This window comes from Falco punctatus (assembly GCF_963210335.1).
Source record: "Falco punctatus genome assembly, chromosome: 5".
In the NCBI taxonomy this organism is placed as follows: Eukaryota; Metazoa; Chordata; class Aves; order Falconiformes; family Falconidae; genus Falco; species Falco punctatus.
Genome location: NC_137584.1, coordinates 44,990,277 through 45,011,894, shown reverse-complemented (window position 1 = coordinate 45,011,894; position 21,618 = coordinate 44,990,277). Strand labels below are relative to the sequence as shown.

The window sequence follows — 21,618 nt, the reverse complement described above, 5'->3', positions numbered from 1 at the left end:
AAGGTTAAAGTCTAATTACTCATCACTCAAATTACTAATTACTCTACTCTTGCCACTTTCCTTCCACTAGGCCTTGCCGGACACATACCATTTACATGTGATGACATTATCTAGATGGCCAACTCCATTTGTAATCAAACAACTGACTGCTGAGCATCTTTCAAAACCATGCACAGCCAAGACTGATGAGGACTACATACATGTTGGGCAGCAAGGCAAGAAACTCATGTTCATTTTACAATCATTTTTATTTTCTGACTTTACATGTGCAAGTACTGTAAAAACACATGCGATTAGGCAAGTCAGTTTGTCAAATACACGCACTGTACTTTATCACCACGTATATAGATAGATTCTGAACACTTCCCCTTTCATATTGAAATTAATTAAATGGATGGAAAAAAAAGGTATACTTGTGTGCCTTACAGCTTTCCAGTGGCATGCATCTTAAACTTGATGTAATTCACAAGTAAAAGATTTGTGCAACTTCTTGGTCCCACAACCCTAGCTGTCAGAGTCCATCAAAAAACCTGAAGCTGTTCTTTGACTTCAAGATCATCAGCTACAATACAGACCTTGGCAGCAGCAGCAGCTAGCTGGCTGCTGTCAGTGACGGAGGAGACAACAGAATGCAGTTTGCTCTTTCACAGCTCTATCAATGCCATCCTGTCTGGCTGACAGACAAGGCAAACCTGGTTTTGTCAGTAAGTGAGGCAGATATGATCCTGAAGACACAAAGGAAGCGATCACAGAATCAAAGAATGGTTTGGGTTGGAAAGGACCTTAAAGATCATCTAGTTCCAACCCCCTGCCATGGGCAGAGACACCTCCCACTAGACCAGGTTGCTCAAAGCCCCATCCAGCCTGGCTCTGAACACTTCCAGGGATGGGGCATCCACAGCTTCTCTGGGCAGCCTGTTCCAGTGCCTCACCACCCTCACAGTAAAGAATTTTTCCCCAATATCTAGTCTAAATCTACCTTCTTTCAGTTTAAATCCATTGCCCCTTGCCCTATCACTCCATGCTCTTGTAAAAAGTCCCTCCCCAGCTTTCTTGTAGGCCCCCTTTGGGTACTGGGACATAGATATAAGGTCTGCCTGGAGCCTTCTCTTCTCCAGGCTGAACACCACCACCTCTCTCAGCCTGTCTTCACAGCATAGGTGTTGTAGCCCTCTGATCATCTTTGTGGTCCTCCTCTGGACCCACTCCAACCCAGGTCCATATCACTTTTATGCTGGGGGCCCCAGAGCTGTATGCAGTGCTGCAGGTGGGGTCTCACAACAATGGAGCAGAGGGGCAGAACTGTCTCCCTTGCCCTGCTGGCCATACTTCTTTTGACACAGCCCAGGATATGATTGGCTTTGTGGGCTGCAAGTGCATACTGCTGGGTCATGTTGAGTTTGTCATCAACCAACACCCCCAAGTCCTTCTCCTCAGGGCTGCTCTCAATCCATTCTCTGCCCAGCCTGTTATTGGTGCTGAGGACTGCCCTGACCCAGCTGCAGGACCTTGCTCTTGGCTTTGTTGAACTTCATGAGGTTAGCATAAGTCCACCTCTCAAGCCCATCAAGGTCCCTCTGGATGGCATGGTTTACCTTCAACATGTTGACTGCACCACACAGCTTGGTGTCATCAGCAAACTTGCTGAGGGTGCGCTCAATCCCACTGTCCATGTCACCGCCAAAGACATTAAACAGCACCAGTCCCAATACTGATCCCTGAGGAATGCCACTCGTCACTGGTCACCACTTGGACATTGAGCCATTGACTGCAAATCTTTGAGTGTGTCCATCCAGCCAAGTCCTTATCCACTGAGTGGTCCACCCATCAAACCCACATCTCTCCAATTTAGAGACAAGGATTATCATACAAGCACTAGCAAAGTGCTGTCCTCACAGAGTCACTTTTCTGGCTGTAACTGCATTTTAGCAGATGTCCAGCTCAATATTATCAGTGATATACCCATTATGGGCCTGAAAATCCACTATATCTACTCCAGCCTCTGCTTTTCCTCAGTCAAAAAACCACATGTTGCACAGGAATAGGCCAAATGCTAGGAAATGTGGGCAACTCCCATGCTGTTCACAAACATTAATGTCCAAACCCAAGCATATTCTCCATTACAAAAACAGAGGCAAAATTCCAAATGCAAAAAGCGGTTATCGTGGTTAGGGACAACTAACAATCCTTAATAGCACTACCACTTGGAAAAATACTCTGTGTTCGGCTCCATCTGCAGCTACTGTTTTGTTACAAGATATGCTGCTCTCCCAAACAATTTTACTGTGGTTTTTTAAAAATTCAACTCCAGAGCAGGATATCTAGACCAAAACGACCATGGTCTGATAGGAAAGGTTGGAGAGTTGATTAGAAAGTACAATATACAATCAAGATATCAACACTTGCTCCCAAACAACTTCAAATCATTTCAAAGTGTACAGAAGCAGCAATAAACAGTTCATATTTCTGTCTTCCAGTGGACATGCTACAAAGGGCAATCTGGGCGAGCTGGCGCTAAGTACATGTTCCTGGCAAATTTCTGCCAGCTCAGGCACTTCTTTGTTATTACACTGTTCATCCTGATGCAGCCTCTCTGTGCAGCTTTTAGAGGATACTTCGACCCCTGTGGTGACCTGTTCTTTCTCTTTGAGCATTCAGTAAAAGCGGCTCCAAACCTAAGTTTAGCCTTCCACATTTCTATGATGTGCTATTTATCACTCATACTGCATTTCAGAGGAAGACATCAGAACTGCCAGCCAAAAAAATCAAACTGCAGTCTCCCAGCTACATTACAGCTGCTGATTGCCTAATCTTTCATGACTATAAAATCTGAAGATGTATGCCAATACTTTCTGCTTTATGAATTTTTTTCTGCACATGGGATCTGTAGCTTTGAAATAGCTGTCAACAGAGAATCTCTCCCCATCCCCTTATTCCTCATTTACACCTGATCTCAGTGCAGGAGTTGAGTTTATCCTATGCTACCTCCTTCTCATAATCCAGTAACTTTCACTCCAGCAAAGCTCTGGAAATTTGCACTAGCACTACACGCGTATCAGCTCTGCTCCATTTGCTGAAGACAGGGAGAAGACCATCAGGGTGGGGAAGAGCCTAAGTACTTCCCACCTCCAGCTCTGGCACAACCCCAGGGATGGGAAGAGAGGGTATATAGACAGCACCGCCCCTCCTAACCCCTGGATAGCGGACCATATATAACAGAATAAAGCCAGGCTAGACTAACAGCCCAATAATATCAATGCATAATAACTTGGAGGCTGCATATATTTGTTATCTGGTGCCTGTATTTTGCCATCATAGCACATCTAGGATATGCTATGAAGCTGGCATTTCCCCCAGCATTACTCCTCATTTACTACTCCAAAACCTCTGCCAATGTACTACCTTTCCTCAAGCTTTAAAGGGAGGGAAAACATCACAACAGAGTCACTCTTCTGTTCTTTCACATTAATACTTTTGCAGTCACTTTGGCAGCTCTGCTGTTTAAACCAACTCCTGTTTCTACAGCAGATTACAAACAGGCACACTATATCACATTGAAAAATGCATTCTAGTCAACATGGCCATTCCTCACTCCCCATGTACCCAGGTCAAACCTGCCTACTTACTGATGAGAGCAAGTCTCAGCTGCAGTCAGCACTGTTTGGATGCTGTTGTGAAACTGAGCTAATACCTATAGTCTCATACATTATGAGAAGAATGGCTATCTGATGTCCAGAAACCGTATTATAGTGGCGACGGATGTAGCAAAAATTGAGCACTAATTTAATTTTCAATTGTAATATTTTCTCTCTGACCTGAAAGTTGAAGAAGTTATCACTGGACTATTAGAGCAAGCAAACTCAGTATGAGAACCACTGAAGAGGAATCTCCAGGATGTCTTTTCACACAGCCACTTTCTCTGACTTTCTCTCAAGCAGAATGAGCTAGTGAATCACTCGCTGGTCTGTCTTGGGTTAGCTCCCATCTATTTAAACCAGCGTGAAGCTCTGCACCTTTGATGTGAGTTAATTAAGCTCACATGGCTTTCCCCAGCCTGGCTTCTGCAGCTTCAGAAGTGAAGGCAGCCAAATTAGGCCCATCTGTCCTAATGGAAGGGAGTCCTCTCCCATCATAAGGCACACTTCATTACCCAGCACAGGAGCTGCCTTCCAAGAGCACCAGGAAAGGGGGTTTCATTGCTGCCAACAGCTACCCAGAATATGAGGCACGCCGAGTGTGAAGGTTTTCATGAGAACCACGATTCTGTGCCATCAGCTTCTCTGCACAGAAGCCTCAAGGGTCTCTCTACAGAGGGATTTCCTGAAAAAAAATCTTTTGTTTAACACTTTGAACTTCTTGGCAGCAACGGCTCTGCAAAATATATTTGATTTTTTTTTTTCATTTTAAAAATAAAGGAACTAGCAAACATCAGCGGGGCAAAGGAGATGACTCTCTCTGTCTTGATCCTGCAGCCACTCATTGTGTAACTGAAGTTTGTAGTCTGTACAAATTCTGGAAGCCTCTCAGTTGCTATATTGGAATCCCAAGAAAGTAAGTAGCCTTAAGTAATCCACATCATCAAGCACAGCTGCTAGAGAAAGGATGCAAACCACTCCCTGTTGCTAATCAGCGCTAGGATCTGGGGAAGCAAAGGTAGAAGACACAATTACACAACTTCAGCTCCGAAATTTGTCTTAAAGGATTTGATCTTGCAGAGGAACTGCAGAACTGTGATCTGATCCCACGCTGGCTCTGCCACAGTGCTGTGCTGAAGCACAATAGAGGCATTAGCCACACTTTGGTTTTGAGTTTCTGTATGTATTATACAAAAGTTACCACCACAGCAAAACTGTAAGTGACAAAAAAAAAAATAATTCCTTCAGTAATCTGCTTTCTGTGAGACAAGACTTGAAGTCTGTATGTAAGAAGATACAACACTTCTGGGAAACACAAACTTAACACTGAAGACCTAACAAAGCAGACCTAGAAGATTTTTTTCCTCTGTCACTGATGATCTTTATGAAATGTTATGAAAACTAACAAAGAAGTTTACAACGAAAAAAGCACAGCAATCAGAATACATACCTTAAGTAGTGACAAACACTTACTAATGTTACAGGACAGTAAGGAAACTGCCCAACAAGTGAAAACTCATGATGTTTTTGTCACAGGCCTCCTAAGAGGTTCCTTAAATCCGACAAAAATGAGGTATGGTGATGACTTGCATGCAGATTAGTCTCAGCTAAAGTGGGCCTCCCCAGGGAATCCTATGCAACTGTATGGGTGAAAAGCTGGCTAGCTGGCATTTAAGAGTAGTGTTTTATGTGCCATACTTGGAGACCAGTTACAAGCAGAGCAGTGCAGGGACCTATCCTGTTAGACACCTGAGCAGGAAATAAAGGGCACCCTCATCGAGGTAATGGACGATATACTTGAGGGCAGGGATGCCATTCAGAGTGGCCTGGCAGAACTTCATGAAATTCAACCCAGACGAATGCAAAGTCCTGCTCCTGAGGAGGAGCAAGCCTGTGTATGAGGCAGAGGCTGGGGACTGACCACCTGGGCCAGCCTGCTTTGAGGAAAAGGCCTGAGGGACGGTAGGTTTAGCACAAGCCAGCAGCATCCCACACCCTGTCAAAAGCAGTGTAGCCAGGAGAATGAAGAAAACAATTCTTCCCCTTTCCCTGGTCCCTGTCAGGCCATTCTTGCACCACCACCTCTGGCCCTGCAGACCTGTGTGCTAGGTAGGCATTGATAAACTTGAGTAAGGCCAGGGGAGGGCCACCAAGGGGCTCAAAGACTTGAGCCCTTGGTTCTGCAAGAAGAGATGGGAGATTCAGCTTGGAGAAAAGACTTCAAGAAGAGCTACTGGCAGCCTGCTGGTACCTATGGCAAGGTTATGATAAAGATGAAGCTTGGTTCTTCACAGTGGTGCATGGCTTGAGAATGACAGACAAGTATAAATTGCCATGGGGGGTATCGCATACAGTATCAGGAAAAAGGTTCACTAAGAAGACAGTGAAGCAGTACGACAGGTTGCTCAGAGAGGCTGCAAAGCCTCCATCCTTGGAGGTCTTCAAATCTGATCAGATAAAGCCCAGAGCAAGCTGGTTTGAATTCAGTGTTGACACTGCTTTGAGCCAAAGGTTGGATTAGAGACCTCCTGAGGTCCCTTCCAGCCTGAAGGACTCAATGTCTCCTGCTACAGGTTCTGTAATGTGTAATAATGGAAAAAGGTTCTGAAACTGAAGATTACCTACATGCAGGGGCCTGGAACCTGTATTTGCACCTTCAACTTCTAAGAAGCATACTTTAACAGTTTGTACAGTGCAACTGAAAACCAACACACAGTTCCATTGTGCTCATGCTGGGAGCACCTCGGAGCAAGAAAACAATGCTTTCATCAGATACTATCTTGCCTCCAAGAGCTGAGGTTTGCAAGCAAATGTGCACAAGCAAAAAGTACTCTAATTAAAGAATTAAGAAATGCAGACTCCAAGGCTTAATGAATCATAACAAATACCTAGAAAAAAAATTAACCCTGCCAATTTCCAAGTGTTTAATTGAGTTGGCTGAAATGTTTGTGTGCGTGAACACAATCACATATAGTTATTTCCCTGGGTAGGACTCTTAAAGCTGAAATACTGATTCTTCATCTGGGGCACGAATGGCACTTATTTGTTAATAAAGTCATAATTTGTCTACATACCATATCAAGGTCTTGGGAAACCCTCCGCTTGCGCAGCTCTTCCATCCTCTCACACACATCCGTGAAGCAGGTGTTATAGTAGTCTGCATACTGCTGTGCCAGGTCATCAATATTTCCCAGTGACCCATCCTATGGTGAAGACAAAGGAAGAAGAGGTTAATCGCATTTAAAATTACAATTTAAAGCTAACACCACAACTCTGAGGGCGACCACTTTCCTGCAGCGTATCCAATGCACAGCTCTTGGGCCACCCTCTCAACCCCTAGCCCCAAGCACGGGTAACACCCAAGAACAGCTGGGAACTGCAGTACCACAGTAGCTCATCAGAAACAGGTGGGACCCTGCTAATTCCTACAGAGAGAGAAGGTAGGGACAGCAACGCACAGCAGTGGAACAATATATCCCCAAGCACTATCTGCTTCAGTTCCCTCCCACCCACATGTATTCATATTCCATCTGGTTCTCCCAAGCAGCTGCCCACTCATCCAATAACCAGTCATTATGTACGTTTCACTAACCTTATTTACTTGGGAGTAGTCCTGCTTTCCTTGACAATGACTAACAGCAATTTAAAACATTAAACTTCTTGCTTATAAGCACAATCAGCCAGACTGCAAACAATTCCAGCCAAATGACTTTAACAGGCGAGTTTATGCCACCCACAAAGACATTCTGCCAGTTGGTCTTGCAAGACATACTGGAGGCAGAAACATGGCTTGCTCAGTCCCAAACGTCTGCTTTGCTAGGCAGGATTGCTATCCTGTTAATAAAATAGCTATCTACAGCCAGGAATGTAATTGTAATCATCTGTTAATTACAGTCAAAATTTATACTTTTTAAATTATAGATAAATAAGGGAAAAGAACTCAAACCAAAATGAGGCTGGATGTTAAGTGGCATGAGATATCCTTCTAAGCTTCAGATATGTATGCCATAGGGGGCTGGGCGAGGGGGTGGGCAAGGTGAATTACTAAATTTTTGGTATTAGATGCACACGGGTTTTTTGACCTATATTAAAATAGGTCCAAAAGATTGGATGGAGTCATTTTGTTTCTTAGTCTAATTTATGAAAGGACATAGATGTTATTGTATACATTCCTTAAAAGGTAACAATGTACATTTTGTGCATATTCTGAGAGAAAACAAGAATACACTGCAGAGTGTTATTTCCTTGTTGCTGTTAACAGACATAATACAAATAAAATCGTATCGTGAATATCAAGAAAAAACTAAGCAATTGAGAAATCATTTTACAATAATTATGCTAATAATATACATAAATTGCAATGTGAAGTTTTAGCATATGAGCTAGAAGGAAATCTTTTAATTAAAAACCACACCTTACTGAAGCTGTTGCCATTTGGAAATAAGTATTTGGTCCTGGCTCTCAGGTTCTTCACTATGCTGAAGAAGCAGATCTGTTCTATGAAGTATCACTTCCAGAGAATTGGAAAAATATCCCAGTTTAAATCAAAATGAAAGCCTATTAAACCTCAGACTCTGTGAAACACACTGTCTACTTTTTAAAAGTGCAATTCTACGTGCACAACAGGTACCTCAAATTCCCCAGGAAGTATTGTAGAGCTCATGTTCCCAAACTTCAGAACAGTTCGCAGTTTCTTAAAACTACTGTATATGCTATGGGTGGAAAATGGCTTACATGTCACTTGTTGGAGCAGCAGAAGCAAATCCACTACACTAAATATATATCTATAGACACACACTCCTTTATACATACCTACGTATTTTTTACTGTATTTCCTATCTCTCAACCTGTCAAAGATCTCAAACGGGAGATGTTTCAAATGTTAGAAGGCCAGGTTCCTTAGTGCAAATACACTTCTCTGAAGCTCAGACTTTCCAGAGCTTTGGACAAATGACTTTCCACACTGCTAAGCAAGTGTATAGTTTACGAGGACAAAACAGCGGCATCTTTGAGAGCACAACAGTGCTACCCTGCCTTTCTACTGGAGCAGCAGCACTACCAGCTCAGCAGGCAGCAAGCATACACATTCCTCCAGCCACCTCCTTGCCATCCATCACTTCCCAACAAGCTGGGGAAGAAACTTTGACACTGTGCCACAAGGTCCACACATCTGCCCGTGCAACTGGATACTCCTCTGGTGTCTGAGGGCATGCTTGCTCATCCCATGCACACAACAAGCTGCTTTCACAAGGTTTGTGCACTCAGTAGGGATAGCTAGTGCTGCAGTGCTGGGAAGAAAAAAGAACACCAAACAGAAAAGAACACCCCAAAACCTAACCTTCACTTGCTTGCTTTTGCAGGCAATAAGAAAACCTGTATGATTTCCAAAGAGCTGACATGACATCTGAATCCCAGCCTCTCCGTCATAACAAACATCCCTCTCAAAGGGTTACAAAAATTTCCACTTTGGAGTATCTTCCCCAGCTGGAGTCTGTTTATGCCTTGATAAGCTTTGCCAGTTAAGAATACAGAAGCTGGAAACAATAATGATAAGAAGGGCAAGATAGGAAATCATCATTTAATTAGAACAATATGAAATCTGCATATTTACTTCATCAGTCCATTTTCTCTCTCAATATCAGAAACCGTTATATTTCATACATTAAACCTGCTTGGAAATGGGTATAACTTGTGAAGGTAAAGTCACGACTGAAACCGAGTGATATACTCCAAATCCAAACACATCATATGAACTTCAGCTTAGCTGAGAGCCAGGTGGAGCTGAGGTGGGGGTCGCAGCACGCTCCAGCACTCCTCCACACACCGACACCTCCTCAGGTCCACGGTCACAGACTGCTCTCAGGATAGCGATGGCACTGCACAGTGGACCAAACAAAGCCGAACACGCACCCATTTTCCACTTAAGTTGGCATGCAGTTCACTCTGCTTTTTCAAAAGGTGGTCTCTACAAGGCTGAAGGCTGTTGACCGCCCCTTGAGCAAAATCAGCTCGGTTGCAGCACCCCAATTACAGCCCACAGACCACGGGTGGCCCCACCACCGGCGAGCACGTGGCTGCAGAGAAAGGCCTGTTCACAAGCGACCCAGTCCGCCATCGCTGCCGTGGCCAGCCAGGCCGAGCTGCAGGCACCAGCCTGCCTGCCTGCCTGAGGAGCGACCGATGTCAGCGCTTGGCATTCACGTTAGGGGCCATGCTCCAAATACACCTCATACCAGCCCTCCGGGGAAGACTAGTCCTGCACGAAAGTAAGCTTAAATGTCCAAAAAAAAAAAAAAAAAAAAAATGAAGGAACAGAGAAACTACAAGATACTTGAGATGAGAACTGAAAACTGAAATAGATACTCATTGCAACCCTGCCGTACACTTTTGCTGGGTTACAGGCCGAGGGTGGCTAGCTTTACGAGTTAGCCACTCCACAAAAGCAGTACGCAACCTTCTAACTAGGTGTGGGCAGCTTTGGGGGTTTGAAGACTCTAGCTTTGACAAATGACAACAAAAATACAAACATTTGCATTTACATCTCAGCTTGCCAGTAAGTTGTCATGGAAGATGCCAGTTGAATCATTTCTCTCTGTGGCAAAGGGATTCTTTTATGAGTTTATGTATGCGGGTATCCAGAAAGCATTGCTTTTATAGAAATATACACAAACCAACCCAAGCTAAAGACAGCAAGCACTTCACACCCCACAGCATCCACTCATGTTACATGTAAGGAAATAACAACCTAACTTAACAAAGGACTATATATCTTTTATTACCTCAAATTTTATCCCTACTTAGTTCTCTCCATACTCCTCCTTTATTCTTCAAGCACATTAAGAACATGGCAAAACAAAAAGAAAAAAAAAAAAAAGGCGGAGATGCTTCATCTTCTACTGCACTTATAATGGCCGAGTGGACCTACTTTAGACCTCATCAAACCACAAGTACAACTAACTAGAAGATGACTTTTGAATTATGGCATTTTGTCTGTTCATTAAATTGACCCCTCCAGCTTCTCCAAACAGTTCTAAACTGTCTCACAGAAAATCACCACCAGCGTGCTTTGTATTTCTACTTTGCTTTCAAGTTGAGTATTTTTAAAATATTCATATGCAAAACACCAGCTCCAACCTGAGAAGTCATTCATTGCCTTAAAAGACAGTCAAAGGAATTGTTCAAAATGTTTTTTTTAAAATCCCTAGCATTATTAAATAGAACAATAGAAGCATTCATAACTAATAATACTTTGAAAAGATTTCACTCTGATACATAAAGAGTAAGAGCCAATGTCAGTTTTCATAAGTTTCTTTTACCTTCTTGCCTTCATATGCAAACCAAAACCTATGGGATTTTTAAGGTAATAGAAATAACAGTCTAGACCCATCAGTTTGTTCATTCATCATATTCTTTATTAATAGCCCTACACCACGGGTTTGCACCGTGGGTTTGATTCCAATACTAGTACAACAGGTTCCAAACAAACGTGAACTGCCATTTTAATTTAACAGGTAGGGAAAACCATACAGTTATTTGATACCAAAAATAATAAGCCAATGCAATTTATAATAAGCCTTTGGTTATGTGCCACCGTGTCCCATATTTGAAACAGCTTATGTGAGTACAAAAAAAAAAAAAAAGACATAGCTTTCAAATTTATTCTTATTGATATATCTGTAATTCAGTGCTCTTAACTACTTTAGGTCAGCAATATTTTTAAAATGAAATAATAAACTCATAATAAACCTCTTTCTCATTTTGTTACAAATTTAAGTCAAGCAAAGCCCTACCATGAAGACTGCTTTGCACCAGTTGCGTTTATTGCCACACAAACTGCAATGTTCCAGCTATATAATCCCACAGATCTTCTGTGCTGGAAAAAATTTGTAAGCAACACAAATACTGAGCAGAAATACCATTCCTGAAATGCTTTAATTTATTCATTAAAAGTTACAACATGTTTCTCCAAAGATTTCACTACTGCCTGAGATTTTCCATAAAATAGTCTGATAGCCAGGAAAATAAAGAACCCACTAGTTTTAAAGGGTTAAACATAAAATGAAGATTTAATGAAATATTGTAATGAATACAGAAGTTATCTCAGATTTCTATTTTCAGTTGTCAAGTATGTTCCTAAATTTCCATCTTATAATGTATGCATGCAACATTTTTTGGCATCATAAAACACAGGGTAAATGATTAATTGCCCTGGAATTCCCAGAGAATTAGTTCTGATATGCATGTGAAAACCAAAGGAATCCATTGGGATTCCTGTTAATGGAGTGACTACAAAGAAAAGTTGGAACGATTTGACACTTATTATAAGGTTAGGATTTATCGGTCACTGCACATCAGTTAGTTTAACGCGTTGGCAGAATCCTTTGTATCATCTGAAAGTGTAAAGGAAAAAGTTGTTTTGTCAGACAGCTCTGCTGGCAATAAAATTAAGTGAAAATACATTCATAGTTTACTAATAGTAATAAAATAAAAACACTATTACCTAAGGAGGAATAATGGACTTTGCTACATAACATACACATCTCATGAACCCGCATACAAACCTCAATACTAGGCGCTGGCACAGCATACATACTTTCAGCATAAATTTCCATGCAGAATAAAAGTTTTAGAAAAATCTACCAGAAATACAAGTATTTGAGTTTGTAATTTTCTATCTCAGTTTCCAAAAACTGTATTACAAAGCTGCACATGCCAGCATATCGTCCTCCTATTCCAGCAGATGTTAGGAATGTCAGAAAAGAGGTCTTGATTATCAGATACGCATGTTCCCTCTCCAAGCCACTGGGTGGAATTTATGTAACTGCATGAATCTCAAGAATGTAAAAAAGATGTGCATGCTACAAGCCTGTTTGGTCAGCAAGACAGATGGGCCTCCATCTGCACATGGCAATGCAGATTACAGCACACAACAGAACTATACAAGTTCATAACTCAAAACCACCCCAGCTATGGCCATGGCACGTGCAAAAACCAGGAGGAAAAAAAATAATCTGATTTTTTCCTATTAAAGTATAAATATATGTGGAAAGGGCATAGCCAAAGAGAAGATACTCTTCCACAACACTTTGCAGTCATGCCCTGGCAAAGACATGGGTTTGACCTTTGCAGCCCAAGATGAGAAAAATACATTTCCATGCCTGAAACACAGGACTACTGTGTGGAGAGTCACTGTAAACATTAGCAGCTTATTTCTGGCAGCTGGATCTTAACAGGGACGCCTACCAAAAATCTGTGGAACACGACCCTGCATTTCAATAATACCTTTGGTTTGGATAGCTGTAAGAAGTACATAAATGAAAGCCAGAACCTGGGCCAGAGCAAACAGACTTGTTTGGGGAGGGGAGAGGAATAAGAGGGAGGAGGGACCAAAAAAGTGGTGAAATGGGAACATCTGCTGAAGGGAAAGATGTTTGTGCCTAATAAACACGCTGTTTAAACATCCTACAAGATGTCTGAAGTTAACCAGAACTAGCTTACCTAGAAAGCAAGGGATGCTCAAATTTTCATGGGACAACTTTGACTAAGATGCAAGTCCTAATGCAGGCTCGTAGAACCTTGAGAAACTTGCACCCTAGGCAACCTTGGACTGGCAGTGTACCTCCCTGCGCTGCAAAATATACTAATATATGAACTCAGGCGACAGGCAATTAATCTAAGATAGGCACTGTATTTCGTGTTCGTCCACAGTTCTTTCTAAGGAGGCAGATTTAAATCAGACTCCAAAACTTTTTCAAGACAGAGTTAAACCTGCATGCGCCTCTCTAGCTAGGGCTTGCATCTCAGTTTGCTAGAGTAATACAGACTCACACCATGAGGACAGGCATCTGTAGGAAAACCTGCAGAGTTTCATGATAATTGGATCCGTTACACATTTCTGACCCTCTCACCTGTCCTTTGCTAGCAATGTATTTCTGCCGATAAGGCTGATGTTTTGCCTTCTGGCTTAGCTCCAAAATGCTTGCCATTAAGAATGAACCCAACAAGCTGCTAGAGAAACCCTCCCTTCTCTTCCTAGGGCTTGGAAAGAACAATCTTCCATTCAGCAGAACTGACATTTCCACTATCCATGAAGTGACAGGTTCAAAGTCTGTCTTGACAGTCAGCGGGGTCAGAAATGTGAATGAGACAGAAGCACAAGGCCAGGCAGTCCAGCACTTGCCTTGATATTCAGGGGAAGGCATAAAATACTCGGTGTAGAAGTCATGACATTTTTATATTAGGAACAGCTATTTTAGAGGATGCTGAAGGGTTGTCATGGTTCCCTTGACCTCTCTCTAGCTGGACACTGTGAGAACAAAGAGAACATACAGATCAGACCGATTCAATAGAAGACTTTCCATTAATTTTTATGGCATCTGAGGATTGAGTCTTTAAGCTATGCGGCTTTGTAGACAGAGTTACAAAAATAGATCTAATAAAACTGTGTCAAGCTCTCTGCAGCGTGGTTAAAACAGTTCTAGATTCTGTACAATAAGCAGAATGCACAATGGTACCATTTGATATAACAGCTTCTGCAGCAGTTATTTGAAATAACTGATACAGCCCACTGAGTTCAGACCACAGTCACTCTAGACTCAGAAACTTTACATTAAAATACAAAGCTATGTAAGCTTTTCCTAACATACATGAAACCTTGCCCTACCTTTACATCAAAACTAACCCCCTTTTCAAAATTCTGCAATTAGTGTTCCCTTCACCATCAGCACCATAATCTTTTTGCCCTCACTTTTCACTGCAAAGCCCTGAAGTCTTTGTCAAGAAAGTATAACAAACCATCTCAGGAAAAGCATTCTGATGTACGTTTTTCTCTTTGTAAATTAAAATCAATTTGAAAGCACGCTACTGGGATTTTTCTCTCTGGCATGCAGCCAAGGAAGTCCTCTATGTAAAACTGAAAATATGTATGTGTGCATATATGTATAAGCATGCTAACAAAAGAGTTGTATCTATGCAAATGGACATTCCATCATACTTAAAAAGTAGGTGTTTATCACAAGTAGAACCAGCTCTTTCACATGTTCATTATCTTGACAGACAAGATTACATGCAAATGTTATTCAGGAAAAGTTAGTTCAAAGCACACTTAATGTCCAGCTTCCCTAATAACAGTATATTATCTTCTATCCTCCTTTCCCCAAGGTGATCAAAATGTAACTCAGACCTCCCTCTGCTTTGATACCTGCCAGGGCACCACAACCCACCACGCTGGTCAGCAGTCAGGCACAGGTTATCACATTGCCAGATTGCAAAGCAGAGTAAGTTAACTCCTCCTTAAGCCATTGACAGCTGCACCTGATATCACCTCTCATGAGATTTCCTTCACTCTTGCTGCATCCTCTTTTTGCAGTATTTCCCGAGACTTTTTCTCAAATTGAGTGGAAATAGAGTCTTTTCATGCATACCAGCTGCAGTGGGCTTCTATCCTGACACTTGGAGCAGAAACAAATGGTAAACAGAAGAATGGCAAGAATTAAGAAATGAACATATATGTGATTAAAACACCACTAAGGAGACAAAGATTAATTTCCTTTTTCAGAATTGGGAAGTTAAACATGAACCCACCCCATAACACATGCTAAAGACAAGAGTCTAATGAAATAGATAGGCAAAAGCCAGACATCTTAAGTATATGATGAAGTAAATCTTTACCTCAGTCATCTGGCCTTATCAACTGCAATAGTGAAGGAGATCTCATTAAATTTGTATCTTTTCTTTATATTAGTAGTAAAACTTTAGTAGTAACACAGTATGACAAAAACAAATCTTCTGTGACATTTGGGTCTACATAACTGGGGTATAAGTAAATTATTAAAATCATAACCTGAAACAAACGAACAGAAAACGTGTAAAGAAAAAAAAAAAGCCCAAAACCAATTTGGGTATTTAAGGACATAAACTGAAAAGACAACAGTATCTTAGGACAATTGTGTATGCTCAGCAAGTCTGGTTTACAGTATTTTCCAAGGTGTTAAATTTGCATGGCAGATTCAGAGAAAGCAAACTTTGGTCATGTTTATGTCCAAGTTTTATTACAAAAAGCATTCTTTTTGTCAATAATAAAAAAAAAAAGATTTCTATTTTATACCAGTAATCACTAAGGAGCATTCCCTTACAGATGGACATACTGGTGAAACACAATAAAACAATAAAACGCACTAATCAAGTAAATGAACCACAAGACACTGAGACTTATCTAACAATGATTCCACTGCCTCAAACTTTGATTTCACTTTCAACTGGAGTGATAATATCAGAAACTACTGAAAATAAGGATTTCACTATGAACACACTCCTAGGAGTATGCTGAGAAATATTCAAAGGCAGATTTTATTTTAGGAATAGGAATTATTTTTCTACTGGTTTTGCAACTCTGCCTGTAAGTCAACCTCCATATATGAACAAATTCAGAATATTAATACCATCTGCTGGTACACTAATATTCTGCTTCTACATGGGATTTTATTCCAGCCTAATCCTTTTACCCTTTAAATGAAGCATCTTATCAACATCATAAAACAGCGAGGAAAGCACTGAACTTTGGATTTGTGAATCTCTATTGCATCAACACATGGCAGTGCAATCTTTATAGCACTCTATACCCTACGTATTTACTACTCCAGTTAATTCTTGCCTAAGACATTATACAGAATTTCCCAACAGGTATATGCATAAGGGACATAAAGATAATATTAAATAAAATGTCACCATGGCACCCAAGGGAAAACAATTGCTTGTTTAGTAAAATAGTTCTTTATCCAATTTGGTGGTCCTTAAATATTTTCTCCAAATAAAACACAGTAATTTTGGTTTAGCCTATGAAATGTTTTTTTTTCTCCTTTTTTCCCTGTCACTAAGAAGCTCTTACAAGCTCTAATTTCTTTGTGAAAAAAATGGTATTTCATTCTGCCTTGTGCTAGGTGCTGTATAAAACCCCAGGGACAGTGACAAGTGCCTACTCTGACCTTTGTTCCTCTCTACTCATATTCCTCCAAGCATCACAGCAGTAAAGAGAGACTTAACCATCTTTATCTTAAATTTTGCTATGCTTTTCACTGGGACAGTTTGGCACAAGCAAAACATACCTTGCCCAGAAAAAGGAAAGTTTACTCAAAAAACCCCACTTCCTCCTTCTCTATTCCCCCTAACCCTTTCCCTTGTTTCTTCTGTGTATCATTGTACACTCCCCACCCCTTTATTTGTAATTCACTAGGTTTTGAGGGGGATTTTCCTCCCACCCTTTTCAAGAGTCAGGCCTGAGATGCTGAACAGGTCTCCTGCCTGGCCCTCCCTAAGGACCGCAGCTTCCCTGGCTCACTGAAACCCAGCAGTGCTGGTTTCGGGGATGCACCAATACAGGAGGACAGCCCTCTACGTCTTCCCTAATTTCTCAATGCCTTGGCAGCCAAATCCTGCACCAGATCTTCCCCCCAGCTACAATTACTGAAAAGCAGAGGAGAGAGCCCAGCCTTCTCCCGCTCTGCAGGGAAGCCAGCACCTGGGAAAGCCCAGCAGGGATGCAGTCACCCCAGGTTTCTTCTGGCTGGACGAGCCTATCACCTCATCTGCACTTTCACAGCAAGAGCTACGGGGCAGCACTGCACCTTTATTCATGCAGCATCAAGCTCAGAGATGAGCATCTCAATGCTTAGAAATGCTACTATGCTATTATGAAGTTGAGTGTGACAGTAAGCACAACTACTTACTCCTTCATGTGCCATTTAAGAGGATTACTTCCAAAAGACAGGCACCCTCCTGCTGTCTATGTGCAGGTTTTGGAAAGGGGGAAAGAGAACCTTAAAGAGTATCTGCCTTCACCCCAAAATCCAGTTTTACAAAGCGTGAAAAAATACTGTTCTGCACATCAAGGCAGAATAGGGTCTCTCCTCTTGTTTTTTTCACTACGCTCCGGAGCAGACATGGAAATCGGTTACCCTAGTTGCTGCGCCCAGTGCTACAGGGTACTGTGTGCCTCAGAGAAGTAGCCCTTGATTCACCGCTGCAAGTGCGGAGGGCAGCCCAGCCGTCAGCTGTGGAAAACCAGAATGCTGACATTTAAACTGCTTTCTCAAAGTGCTATTTTTCTATTTTTTCCTGCTAGAAATTCAGCAGCTTGCAGCCTGGAGGATACACCCAACACTTCTGCACACCCAGAGACTAACCTCGCCTTCACTCCTACCGCTTCCTGACGGGCCATCTTTTACCGGGAAGGGAAACAACCGTAATTGAGCATGGCAGCAATCCATGTTTTCCCATGTAATCTTAGCAGCAGAAGAAATGGTTTCCTGTAGCTGCCGTAAGCAAGCTGCACCCTTGGTCCCCCCTCACAGATGCCCCCCCATCCCGCCTGCCTGTGCTCCCCCTGCAAACCCTCACTTCCGTGGGGACCGGGTGCCCACTGCCGACACAGGCACAGAGGAGTTCCCACCCTTTGGTGGCATTAATAAGCTGGCTGAAATAGACACCCTGCATTCATACGAATAACATAAAACCAGAAAGACTGACTCTGCCCTGAGGCCCTTCAGTGAAGCCTCATCGTTTGACTCTAGCAGAGGTATGACACTGTTAACACACTCAACCACTGTAGGTAGCATAACTATGAACTAAATATAAAGCTGCTCATGCAAAACTTCGTGGTGCTGGGCTCTGCTTTTTTATTGCCCTAACTAAGCATCTTGCAGTCTCTTTAGAGAGTGTTTTACTTAAGAGCAGTGATGCACAGTTATCAGGGGGTTTCAGTTCATTTAATTAAGTTGAATACAATTACACTCCAGTGGGTCTTAAAAATGCAAGAATCTATTTAAATATTATTTAGATGCGTATCTTTTAACTACCACAGATTGCACAGGGCTTCATGTTTATATCAATTAGGGTTATCAGCCTAGCAATAAGAACTCTATCTCTTGCCAGCTTATAATCCTTTCTGCTCTGGGATCTCTTATTTTATTTGTTCATTTCCCTTTATCTGTGTACAGCGAAGATGGGCCTTTTGCGTTCCTGTGCACTCATACTGCTCCATCACTGCCAAAGCACTTGCTAATTAGACTAAACAGGCCTCTTAGCCAAATAAAAGAGAAATATTTCTGCTCACCTACAGAGCAAATCCTACAGAGTGTGGGCTTGAATACTGTGCGGTTGCCGTATCTCCCAGGTGTTTCAAGTACACATTTCTCCGAAGGGGCAACATGCACTTTATTACTTACAGGAGCTCCCCGATAAGCAGGATGCTATGTGCTTGCTTCAAGGAAGTGCTTAAGCCCATGGCTGCTGTCAGCCTAGCGGCTCTGCCCACTGGTAACAGAGACAAGGAGATGGAATGAAGCTGCATCACAGGAAGTTCAGATAGGACATTAGGAAAAGGTTCTTCACTGAGAGGGTGGTCAGTCACTGGACTAGGCTCCCCAGAAAAGTGGTGACAGCACCACACCTGTCAGAGTTCAAGGAGCATCTGGACAACACTCTCAGTCATACAGTTCGGTTTTAGGTAGTCCTGCAAGGAGCACAGAGTTGGACTCTATCATTCTTATGGATCCCTTCTAACTTGAGGTATTCTATGATTCTATGTTGCTTTTACTGGAAACTGAATGTTTCAAGTCAAGTGTTGCACATCACAGAGATGCAACTCAAACTGAAGCATGAAACAATTTGAAGAGCCCCATGCAGCTAAAGAGATCATAAAAAGCAGAAGCTGGCAGAACTCCAGTGTCAGTAAGGCTCACAAAAAATTGTGTGTCTCTACAAAACCCAGTAGCTGGTTCTGACCAACCCAAAGCCCTGAACCACAGGTTGAAAGACAACAAACATAAATAAACTGTAGACTTGGAGAGTAAGCCAAGTTCTCACTTGAGCGTACGAACATAGCAACACGAACATCAAAAGGAGAGCATCTTGCTAACTAACCATTTGTCAGGAGAGTTGTCATGCCAAAGAAAAACACCTCACCTAGTTGTAAAAGTGACTGTAACGTGAGAAGAAAGACTCAGATGGAAGGAGTTTCCTCACAGATTCTGCTTTTGAGATGAAAGAAGAGACTACAGTCTCTGAGTACACCCAACCATGAACCCAGCAAGAGTGGCAGGACAACCCGTTTACCAGGATGCATCTGAAGCACCACAAAAACAGCAGGGAGCTCTCTGAGCAAAAGGAAGATGTTACACCACTTTTCGCAGTATGCACCATTATCAGTTTCAAATCAAAGGATGTATAGTAAATAAGCCGCCTCATGCATAAAGAATCAGGACTTAAAGGGAAACAAAGATTTTGCTGTGTAACTCTCTCAACAAAATGGTTAACTGTGTGTAACACATACATGTGGTGATCTCTTCAAAGCTTGAGAGGTATAACCCAAAATGTGAAGGTTGGTTCAGAATGAGCTACACGTGAACAGGGAGTCAGGGCATCAGACTGTCTCTAGCAAAACAGTAAATCACGCTGTCATCCTCAGCTTGTTTCAGCTAACCATCCCTCTACTACAAATTACCCATCTGAAGCATCTGCTGGCAATACCTGAATGGTATAATTTGATGTGACTCATATGCACATCAATAGTTACCCACCTATAGTCTGCACTTGTCTTTAAGCAAAAACAAAACAAGGTGCAACCAACTAGACACGAAGGCTTACTTTGCTCTCTGACATCCCTACTCAGTGCCTGAACTGAGTCCTGTCATTTCTGAACCAGGCTTAAATATCCATTATTTACTTCCCATGTGCTCCCTGCCCGTCCACACACGTTCAGCCACCTCACCTCCTCTGGGCCTCTCTGAAGCCAGCCTGCGTGCTGACCTTCCCCTGCCAAGGTCCCGGTGCGTGATCCAGCCGTTTCCTGCCATGAAGGCAGTAATTCTTCCTTTCACATGATCCTCCTAAATCCCTCTTTCTAGCAGCTGCAAGTTACCCTTCTCAGCTGGGACTCTCTTTTCACTTTTCTAGCCACAGAAATACAGTTCTGGATACTGAGTCACTGCACCTCCATCCCTGGCCATCCTCCGTTTCCTCTTTATATGAGAGCTATTTTCCTAAGAGAGGTATGAGTCTCATAAACCTCATTGCTTGTTTGGGTTTTTTTTGTTTTGTTTTGTTTTTTTTAAACTGTTCAAACCCACACAGCCACTGATCTACCTAGGAAAGGCAGAAGGGACAGAGAGGAGCTAACATACCTTTTTATTCCACTCCCCTCTCTTTTTTGTGGCAGTTTACAAAATAAATAACTATCTGTAAGCATTTCGCAGTAGTTGCAATTAGGCTTGGCAGATGAAAAATGAAAATTTGTACAATCTTTTGTATTCTAAGTACATTTGAGAGGAAGATTAAAAACCACAAGTAATTTGGCAAAGATTACTTGAAGAAAGTACTGTTTCACCAGAGAGAAAAAGCAACACTGAGAACATCCAACCTCTCTCTTTTCTTTCAGTTCTGGTAATTAGGAACTCAACCTCCACACTGACCAAACCCAATGAGACTCATCATGACTAGGCGTGTAACAAGGACATGCAGAAGCATCCCCTTCCCTTCTCATTTATGTATGAACACACACCATATGTGGAACTATTCTTCATGTCATGCCAGAATTTTGATTAAGTCCTTGACCTTATGTTCTGTATTAACTTCCTGAGCTCTGATAGCTATCATGCAAAGCTTAGGTTTTACAAAGCTCATCCATCTGCACGTATATACTCACTCCCAGACACAAAATCTAAACAATACATTGCTGGATCTGGGTTGAGCAAGAAACAGCACACCTCCCTGAGCAGACATGTCCCAATACCTCCTCAATTAAGTACACAACAGAACACAGCATCACAGTGGAGAGGGATGACACAGGATTAGACTCCATTTCGTGCCTCATTGCAAAATGCTCAGAATAAAGGTAACTGAAGAGGAAAACAGCATTTTTAAGGACTGACAACCATCTTGCACTACCTACAACTGAGCAGTCTCCACTGATGTAACAAGAAATAAAACC

General features: G+C 42.1%; 1 protein-coding gene across 7 annotated transcripts in view; it reads right to left on the bottom strand.

Annotated features, from left to right (window-relative positions):
- SASH1 (SAM and SH3 domain containing 1) overlaps positions 1 to 21,618 on the bottom strand; it is a 568,418-nt gene that overhangs the window by 95,834 nt on the left and 450,966 nt on the right. For all 7 annotated transcript variants that reach the window (XM_080388231.1, XM_080388232.1, XM_080388233.1 and 4 more), the window contains exon 2: positions 6,710 to 6,838. In XM_080388231.1, coding sequence (XP_080244357.1) covers positions 6,710 to 6,838 — 129 coding nt within the window. The remainder of the gene's footprint in view (positions 1 to 6,709; positions 6,839 to 21,618) is intronic.